We start from the raw sequence: 10,656 nt of genomic DNA, 5'->3' as shown, positions 1-10,656 counted from the left end.
ATTTAATTGATTAATATCATGAGGAATAAGGGCAACTACAACCAAAAAAACATATTTCTAACATCAAAATACAATAATTATATTATCAAATAGTACTTCATCTCCATTCGAACTTCATTTTTAAAAAATAAAAAATAAAAAATTATGTGTATACTATTTCTCACATCCAACGAAAACTTCATTTCTAACACAAAAAATAGGTTTTTATAAATAGCGTGATGTAAATATTGGTGTGACATTATTCATAGACGAGAAAATATAAAAATACATTTTGGTTTGTCATTCGGGTGGAAGCTGGTGTAAGCCATTAACGAGTGAAAGTCATTTATTTCGAGATGCTTTAAATGGAGAAATTATTATGTGCCCGACGGAGCTCGAACTCCAATTAAAATTGACCACATTGCCCTATTTATAAATTATTTATAATATGTGTATAAATTGACATGACCTATTTTTCCCATGTAATAATTTCTGCCCTAAATGGCACTGCCCATTTATGTTATGTTAATCTCACTGGCCCCTTCCAACTTCCATCAACTATTCCAATTCATCCACTGGCTCACAGTACCATTTCCTCTTCCTTCTCCGCGTCTGAACTCTGGTTCGCTTCAATAAATCCACCCTCCAAGCTGCAAAATGTACTCGTGCTGGGTGAAGAAATAGTTGAAAGGCAACGCTTTTGCGTGAGAATGGGGTGTTTCTCTCTCTTCAAAGCCAAACGCAGGGTCTCGAAAGAGCCGGAGAGGGCCAGAGCTGGTGGAGGCAGAGTGGTAGCAAAGATATCTTCTTCAAACGATTTGACGTTCCCATCAGATAACTCTGCCGACGGTAAGCAAGCAACCAAATTCTCGGGCTTGACCCCGTCACCGCGGAGCATTACGGCCATATTCGAGGAGAAGGCCGGCGATCTTCGCGTCTTCGAGCTCTCAGAGCTCAGGAGCGCTACTAATGGCTTCAGCCGGACGCTTAAGATTGGGGAAGGAGGGTTTGGAAACGTTTACAAAGGATTTATTAGGTCTGCGGTTGTGGAGGGTAGAGGAGATAGGGTTACGGTTGCTGTGAAGGTTCTGAACCAGAAAGGCTTGCAGGTATTGATTCTGCCTCTTGTATTTAATTGATTTGCATTCTGTTTTTTATTGGAAGATGATTAAAATACATTGCTGTCTGTTACGTTATTGATAATTAGTCCCTTTCAAGTCTATCCTTGAATTTGTCTTAGATCAAAGAAATATATAAAACAATTGAATTATTTAAGTGTTCTTCATGTGTGAGTTGCCATGTACGTAGTGCAACTCACTTGTTAGGAAAGCTTATTAGGAAATATTTCTTCATGGTTGGTAGGGGAAATTTTTGGATCATATAAGTTGAAATTTTGAAAGTAAATAGTAGGGATCAATCAGTGAGATTTGTGGGCTTTAAAGCTGCATGTTAGAAGAGATGTAGTTGAGAAATTCATATTGGGAGGAAGTTTTTGAACTATTATATTTTTTTAGGGTGCCACAAAAGTTGCATCAGATTTTCTTCTAAAAAGATGCGCTGCCCTTGAAGTTTGGACCCTTTTTCACCTTTAACAAAACCTAAAATATGGCTTGAAAATATTTCAGAAAATTGTCACTATATTTTGGTGCAGTTGAGCTAGAGTTCCTCCATTATCCATCTCAAAAAATATGATAATTATTTTGTTATGTAAAAACAGAACAAGACATGACTCTCTTTTCATAATAAATTTATACAATTCATGTTCTCTATTTTCTTCTATTAATAAAGACCTCAGGAATTATAGAAAAACACTGGATGTCCTACTTATTCATAAATATGGATAAGATCAGTAGCACATTATATTTGATGACCTTGAACAATTATTATTTTTAACTTCTGTTCCAAGATAAGCCTTACTCTCATCCATTGGGATATTATTAGCTTTAGTTTCAAATGCCTTATGGTTTTTTTCTCCCTTTGGTGCAGCTTCCCAGAGAACTTGGGTTACTACATGAGCATGTATAACTTTGGAGTTCTTGATGGAACTAATCGCATCGATGTTCAAGCGAGTTCCAATACCTATTTAAGATAACTTTTACTCTCTCCTAATCAAAGAATTGATTTCTATGAAGCACAAACTCCAAACACCATATTCAAACACCAATATGAGATATTTGAACAATAGCATAAGACAAACATATAAAGTTGGTCAAAAACATCATGTACATAATATTTTTTATAAATTATAATATGAAATTTGTTATCAAAATATCTAATGCTCAAATTTTCAATTGAAATGTGTCACAAATGAAGTATTATGATATCTAGGTCACAAAAAAATGTTAAGTATCATTAAAAGGAAAAATAACATTCATTTAGTTAAATTATATTTCAATATTTCATCAAAGATACTTATTTGACAAAATCATTACTTATGATTTTGCCAATATCATTGTTGTATTGCCTACATAAAATACTCAAAATGCAACAAATAATTTATATTCTTCAACCAAAATGGGAAAATTATTAAAATAGAAATAACTTTTGTGTTTCCTTGTAATGATGTATATTATACGACAGTGTCTAACTCCGTGTTGGGAAAAAATGTATCTATCAAGATTTTTAGCATGCTAAATACATGCAGAGGTGTGTACTCTAAGCCAACCCGTATTCGATAGAGATGCAAAGGTTTATTGAAGTATATGAGCATGATAGACTTAAGTCTTCATTACTGGTCTTACATTTAAGTCAAATTTATTCATCAAGTAGACATAATTCTAGATGTAACCCCTATAAGTTTTAAGATGTGATTTCTATCATATAGCAATTTATCTTTATCATGTTCAAGTGGGGCTCTCCTAGCGTAGGCCGTTGTCCGTCATGGAAATCAGTTCCATCATGGAAATTAGTTCCCATCTTTCGACTAATATTTCACACTTCTATCATGTCATCTATCATTGGAGAACTCTAGTATAAGCATGCTCAACTTTGAATTTTTTATTGAAACTTGAAGTATTTTAACCAATGGCATCTAAATGCATAAGAATTTCACTCTATTAATTTTGAAAGGTTTTATAGAAAAGAGATGGATACTAGAGAAGCATGGTTTCTTACATAGAAATGGCTAACACCTAGTTGATTATGTACAGTTTAGTGAATCAAAATTAGTAAAACTGAACCCATATTGATGGAATAAAACATAGCTTGGAAACTATAGAAATATTAATGATGTGACCATTGATGATGAAGTGAACACCAAATTTTTGCTTCATTAATATGCCCATTATGCTTGGATATTGTTAGTAAACTAAAGGAGGATCAAATTTGGGCCTTATACACCAATTGCGTAATTCATATTCAACCAAAAAGCTTAAGCTTATAGGTAAAGGTTAATTACTTAGTATTTCTAAGCTATTATAATTTTTAATTATCTAATATAGGACTAAATCCATAGCTTCATGTGTTTTAACAATCTAACGTCATGTGAGAGCTCACCATAACGGCAAGTTAAGCTATTAAAAAGAAGCTTTATCATGTATCATGCATCAAGTGCCTATTCAACCATGTGAATTTACTGTGGGAATCATTTGCTCTACTAACATTGCTAAACCATGGTGTAAAGGCCAAGATTTATAGGAGTCATTGGCAAATGAACCACTTAATTTCATCTAAATCGTTGAGTCTATTACCACTTTTAGAAAGTTAAACATAAGGGGATCAAACTTGCTTCTGATACACTAATGAGTAGAGCAATATTCAACCCAAAAGCCCGTGACTAACAACTTGCTATATTTATGCTAATATATTTTAACTATCCCATATAGGATAAAAAAATAAATATTCACATCAGTGTATTTTTATGGTTGAAATAAGTGCATTAAAATGCCTCGTTTGATTTAACACATGTGAAGGCACTTGATAATATTAAGTTTAGTCTCGCATTAAAAAAAAAAAAACTTTAGTCCCGCATGTGAAAATATATGGTATAAAAATACTAATGATTGTCCCCCAGCTATAGGTTTAGATTTTTTTAATTGAAAATATGTTCATAACTGTTGTATTGAGCCTAACTATATATAGTATCATTTTGGTCCAAAATCCCTAGCGAGCGGTATTGGAGCTGATGTTTTAGCTTGGAGAAGTGGTTGAATAGTTTGTGCTCCCATGGGCCTATGGTGTGTTTGATCATGTTTATGCAAAGTTCAAGAGTAGCTTACTTTTATGACAACTCCACATGGTTGAGTTGGCTTGAAAAAACCTCCATTTAAAGGGTTGTATTGGTCAATGTGAAGTGTTCACATGTTAGAGGGAGATTGTTAATGTGCATGAGATTATTGAGTTAGTTTTACAATGGATAAATGAATAGTATGTTTGTGTTGCAATACTGGTGGTTGGCCCTCTGACTATAGGCTTTTTTTTTTGTTTTTTTTGGTTTGAAATTGTATTTGATTATTGGTGGTTTTAGTAATGCTTATCTCTGTTGTATTTGTTGGTCTTTTTCTCCTTTAATATTCCTTATATGTCATTTAATAGTGGCTTATTTTAGCTTTAAAAGATTAGTTCATTTTTCGTCTAGAATTACTAGATGGTACCCGCTGCTGGTTGTAAATACTTATGCATTAATGTGTTTGTTTTCATTGTTTATTTTGATTGATTCTAAATGCTTGTCTGTGGTTTCTGTCTTTAGCATGCTTAGTTTATGGTTGTATATCGTAATTATCTTGCCTACACTCATATACAAATATGCTTTATCTAACCAAAAGTTTTGGTGAAAATTTTGAAATAACCATCTTTATTCTTTTGAATACTTCTTTAGAGGTTCTCTCATTACTCAAAACATTGCGAGCTCTCTACTAAATTCTTTATTCAATTGGCTATAGTTTAGCCACATTGTACTACTGTTATATTCAAATGTTTTGTTCTTCAAGAAATGATCACATAACCGTATCTATATTAGAATTAAACCGCTTAAATTTAGTGTAACTTATCCTACATTTACCTTTGCTATCAGGGACATAAGCAATGGTTGGCTGAAGTTCAACTCCTTGGTGTCCTTAAGCACCCAAATCTTGTAACACTTATTGGATACTGTTCTAAAGATGGTGAAAGTGGGATCCAAAGGCTACTAGTTTATGAATACATGCCAAATAAAAGTTTAGATGATCATCTTTTTAACAAAACTTATTCTGTCCTTCCCTGGAATTTAAGGTTGAGGATAGCCTTGGGAGCAGCAGAAGGCTTAGCACATCTACATGAAGGCTTTGAAGTTCCGGTCTCTCTCTTACACCTTATTCTCGATCAGTGTAACAATTGCTGCTTCATTCAAAATGAATTTTTATTGACATTTATCGTTTAGCAGATCATATACAGAGACTTCAAAGCATCAAATATTTTATTAGATAATGAGTTCAAGCCAAAACTGTCAGATTTTGGGCTAGCCAGGGAGGGTCCAACTGGAGATCGAACTCATGTATCCACTACAGTAAGTACAGATTGCCTGTTTGATTTTTTGTTCTTTTTTCTTCAATGTTGGTTTTGGAATTTGGATAGTATATGATTAATAAGAAAAATGAAGCATATCATTTCTACTAATTTTTTCAATGTCAATTTGTCTTATCTTATGTAATCAACTTTTCTTGAAGCATAGGAATGTCCTCTAAAGCTTCATTTGGGAAGACTTTCTTACTGCTTCGTAAAATATCTTTTTTATTTTTTGAACTAAAAGGTTACTTTAAGAAGTAGTAAAAAAGCCATCCCAACCGAAGCTTAAAGTTATTGTTTTTTTGAAAAAAATTTTGCCCCAACTGAAGCTTAAAGTTATTGTTTTTATGAAAGTTTTTGTTACGCAACATAACGGGACCTTTATTGATATATCTACTCTTTATGGGAAAGAAGACTAATATACCGGAGACATGCATCATTATTTTTCCTTCCTGGCATTTGACTCTTTCTGGGAATAACATTGCTTGCAAGAATTAAATTGTTTTTGGGTTATACAAATATATCCAGGGTTCCAATACCTTTAATTATCATGCCAAAAATGTTCCTTAATGTGGTATGGATTCGCTGCTGCTCGAGAAACTTCAGTTATTTATGTTACTATAGATCTTTGCCCAAATAGACATTACTTTGAATACTTTGTGTTCATCAGGTGCTAGGGACATACGGCTATGCTGCACCAGATTACATTGAAACTGGCCATCTCACAACCAAAAGCGACGTATGGAGCTTTGGGATAGTGCTCTATGAGCTCCTCACAGGTCGACGCCCGCTCGAGGAGAGCCGCCCTGTCAATGAACAGAAGCTTTTGGAATGGGTGCAGCAATTTCCGATCGAAAGCAAGAGGTTCAACATGATCATGGATCCAAGACTAAGGTATCAATATTCATTAAAAGCAGCAAGGGAGGTTGCTAAACTGGCAAATAGCTGCCTTGCAAAGCAGGCCAAAGAACGGCCTAAGATAAGTGAGGTCGTTGAGAAACTGAAACAAGCAATTCATGTTACTGAAGCATCAAGGAACATGGGCTCTATATCAGAGCATGCGGTGGGTATGTTAGAGAAGGGAAAAGGAATTGAATCTTAAGCTAATGGGTAGTGTTAATATAAGCAGCTTTATGAAGGAAAATTGTGGTTTGTAGTGCTGATAAACGGCCTCTTGTGTGCAAAATTTTAAGTGGACGTAGAGAAATGAGATTATTAGGCGGTTTTCTCTTCATTTTTCACTTGTGTAGAGAGGTTCATTTCTGAAATAGCCGCACTGCTATGAATGATCGGTACATGCACATTATGTTGTATGATAGAAGCTGAATTTGTTAACAAAATGTATAAATAAAGGGTAATTTTTTAATAGTATCATTTTTCACCAAGTTTTTATTAATTTAATCAATTGGTATATTCTTATTGTAGGATCTTGGATGAGAGGAAGAAGCTCTTGAGCTTCTTGAGGGAGGGGAGAGAGAGGGAAAGGGAGAGGGAGAGAGAACTGAAATCAGAATAGATTTCTTATCCATACATTATTACAAACTATGGTGTCTATTTAATAGACATTACTGGTAGCACTAAAAGCTACACAATAATTTAAACTAGACGGTAATAGTAGCACAAGTGGCTACACAAGAATCTAACTAAAGAAAAGTACATTTAGAAAATCTTGAATCATAACACTTATGTCCTTCATATTCGCTCACTTCTCTCGCCACCAAGTTTTTCTATGCAACATGTTTAGAGAAAGAAATGGATAATAATATTCTCGTCTACATATGATGAGTTTAAGGCTTCGTTTGTGATGGCTTTTTCATTGCTTTCTAAAACGGAGTTTTAGTACCAAAATAAAAAAATTTGTATTAAAACTCCGTTTTAGAAAGCAATAAAAAAGCCGTCCCAAATGAAGCCTAAATATTTGAATTTATTTTTGAGATGAATATAATATCATTTTTGATTGATTATTGATATAATAAATTTGTCTAATCATGAAAAGGCCTAAGAGGGTGTTGAACTTCATGTGAAAATTGATGACAATAAGGTCAATAAAATCCACAATTTTCATATCAACAGCCATCAAATTGTTAATGAGTCAAAGAACTTACCGAGAGGATTCATATATTGATCATATCTAAGTGACAATGCCTAAGAGGGTGTCGATCTTATATCTCAATCATAAAAATAAATATTAATTTTTAGATTATGGTTGGTTCTAGAAACTTGGGAAATCTGCTTCTATTAATTTAAATAGTCTATTAAAACTCTAGGCATCTTATATAAATAATATCTAAAGCTCTAGATCAAAGGTGAATTTTGTAGTGCTCTAATAATCTATTTTATAAATTATCAGTCTCCCTCAACAAAAAATAAATAAATAAATGAGATCTAAAACGGAGAAAATGATTTGCTTGCTTGGTCATGAATGTTTTATCAATACTTTAGTGATTTAAATGCTTGTATTCTTCATTTTTATTGCCCATTTGTATGTAAGAATCCATTTAAAGAGAACTGAAATCAGAATAGATTTCTTATCCATACATTATTACAAACTATGGTGTCTATTTAATAGACACTACTGATAGCACTAAAAGCTACACAATAATTTAAACTAGACGGTAATAGTAGCACAAGTGGCTACACAACAATCTAACTAAAGAAAAGTACATTTAGTAAATCTTGAATCATATCACTTATGTCCTTCATATTCGCTCACTTCTCTCGCCGCCAAGTTTTCCTATGCAACATGTTTAGAGAAAGAAATGGATAATAATATTCTCGTCTACATATGATGAGTTTAAATATTTAAATTTATTTTTGAGATGAATATAATATTATTTTTTATTTAGTATTGATATAATAAATTTGTCTAATATTGAAAAGGCCTAAGAGGATGTCGAGCCTATGAAAGAGTAATAATAGGCTTTTGTGTTGTTATTTGTATGAAGGCTTCTTCACCTATGACAGAGTAATAATTTTTTTGTGTAGGCTATACATGAAATACCAAGAGTGGTAGATGCCTAAGCATAGGCGTATTCTTCATCAAAGCCACATAAAAAAGGGTTGCTTGCTAGTAGGCTCATTTATCTTTACACTTCTTATTCATGGCTACATTTTAACATTATTTACCTATTTTACTTTATGTTGTATTATAAAAATTAAAAAAACCTTTGGAGTATCTTAATCTTTTCAAAAGCCCAATTCACCCCTCTTAGACATGTAAATAAAAAATTGGTATCAAAGGTTTGGGTGTATAGTTTTTGGCTTTACATGTTAAGAGTGATTCCTTGAAGTTTACAAAAATGTTTTAATATCTTTTGATCATAATATTGTTAAAATAATTGAAGGGTTCTATGATAAAGTAATTAAAAAACTCATTAAAGAATGAACTCTTATAGAATTAAATTTGGGACTACTAATTGGCAAGAGTGTAAACACTACATACTGTGCTTTAGAATATAAGAGCTGCATAAAAATATGTAATCCAAGAATAAGGATTGAGATATGCTACAAATTAATCATTACCCATGAGAGAAATGATAAAGTTAAAGAATTAAGGATTAACATCTTAATGCAGGAATACAAGCTCTTAAGAGTGATCGAATACTAAAGAAACAGTTAGTAAGATGCTTGAACAATTTACAAGAAAATAGTTAACAGTTTCATACTTGGTAAAGTACATAAAGATAGAGATCATGTAAAAAGATCATTTATTATTAGAGATGTAAATCTTATATGATTGACTAGGTATAATATTCTTTAGGAATATGAATAGAAAGTTAGCTTAAGGTAGGGATGAGGAAGAGGAAAACTTGATGAAGAAGTTAAAAAATGTAGTACTAAAATGTTATGATCTAAGTGAAAATGACTCATAACTTTTAGAAAGTGATGAAGATAAAATGGCATTATAAATTTGGCAACTTGGAAGGATTTTAAAAAATTGTTTTGCAATAGCAAAGGTAATAAATCTAGTTAATTTTCAAATTAAATTGAAAATTAATCTTTCAGGTGAAAAGATAAAATCTTTAGCATATTTTAAGTATAATAAACTTGATTACTTCAAATTATATCCTATGAAGAACATTTGAGAAATGGAAAACTCACATCAACGAAGAGTTAGAAGGTATTGAAGGTCATGTGGGCAGATTCAAATTATAAGGAGATGCTAGCAAATATGCCAACATAATCATTTGACTAAGACAAAGTAAATATATCTCTCATAATCAATAATAATTAAACCGGTGAGGTAAATAACATGTCTTATGATGATTTAAATAATACTTTATTTGAATGTATTATGTTTAGACCAATTTGAAAAGGAAATAAATACTTTGAAGAAAGAGCATTCAAATCTTTATTCACACTACATTAAGCTTCAAAATAAATTATAATATTTTTAAAAAATGGTTGTTTATCTTTTAAGGCATATGTCTTACATAGGTTTCTTAGAGAAAATTATACTTTGATTGGCAAAATTGAATATATATTTGCATTGTTTGAAAAATGCTAATGGCAATGCATCTTATACTTTATCAAAATCTAGAAGTCTACTCATAAGTCATAACTGACCATAGACACGTTTAGAAGCTTTGGACTCACTTTAAAATATTATAAGGGTATAATTGCATAAATCTCATCATATGAAACAAATTAAGATGGTTGATGTTATGTGTCCATGTCATATTAATACTTCAAGAAATATTTATTTAATTCATTTTTATATTCAATATATACATATATACATATATATATATATATTCATATTGCATAAAATAATGAATCATGCAAAATATATCAAATTTATGACTAGTTATTTTATATAGATAATGATTTGCATTAATTATTATTATTATTTTATTTAATGCTTGTCAATGTTTACAATATATATATTATTCTTCAATAATAACATGTAAGTGGCGAGTTAGAATATTTTGGCTAATGTATTTAGTCACTTCAATTTGAGTGTATCTAAAAGACCTTGGGTGAGTGCAATTAGGGTGACAATTGACTTTAGATACTTAACTTATAGCATATTTTATTCAAATTAAATTTAAAAATTTCATAGAGTCTGATTCTACTCTTCTCTCATCTTCAACAATGTTGCGAAACTTTCAAGTGGCTTTAGTCAATTATAAACTTGATAATGAAGTGCCTTATGAATAAAGTAAAATATATAATACTCCCCTATAAAAAATGGGA

General features: G+C 31.7%; 1 protein-coding gene across 1 annotated transcript; it reads left to right on the top strand.

Moving 5' to 3' along the window:
* The first annotated feature begins 428 nt into the window (after positions 1-428).
* LOC110106752 (probable serine/threonine-protein kinase PBL19) lies at positions 429-6,845 on the top strand. Its single transcript, XM_020836735.2, has 4 exons — positions 429-1,088; positions 4,991-5,251; positions 5,339-5,461; positions 6,131-6,845. The coding sequence occupies exons 1-4, from the start codon at positions 444-446 to the stop codon at positions 6,560-6,562; spliced, it is 1,461 nt and encodes a 486-aa protein (XP_020692394.2). The 5' UTR covers positions 429-443; the 3' UTR covers positions 6,563-6,845.
* Positions 6,846-10,656: the final 3,811 nt, after the last annotated feature.

This window comes from Dendrobium catenatum, unplaced genomic scaffold (assembly GCF_001605985.2).
Source record: "Dendrobium catenatum unplaced genomic scaffold, ASM160598v2 fragScaff_scaffold_1361, whole genome shotgun sequence".
NCBI lineage: Eukaryota > Viridiplantae > Streptophyta > Magnoliopsida > Asparagales > Orchidaceae > Dendrobium > Dendrobium catenatum.
The sequence above is the reverse complement of the archived record's forward strand: the minus strand, read 5'-3'. Positions and strand labels throughout refer to the sequence as shown.

Bases quoted from the DNA above. Each gene is read 5' to 3' on its own strand.
- LOC110106752 (XM_020836735.2), top strand. From the start codon at position 444: ATGACCTATTTTTCCCATGTAATAATTTCTGCCCTAAATGGCACTGCC. The intron at 1,089-4,990 runs GTATTGATTCTG...CTTTGCTATCAG, and splicing joins TGAACCAGAAAGGCTTGCAG to GGACATAAGCAATGGTTGGC. The intron at 5,462-6,130 runs GTAAGTACAGAT...TGTGTTCATCAG, and splicing joins GAACTCATGTATCCACTACA to GTGCTAGGGACATACGGCTA.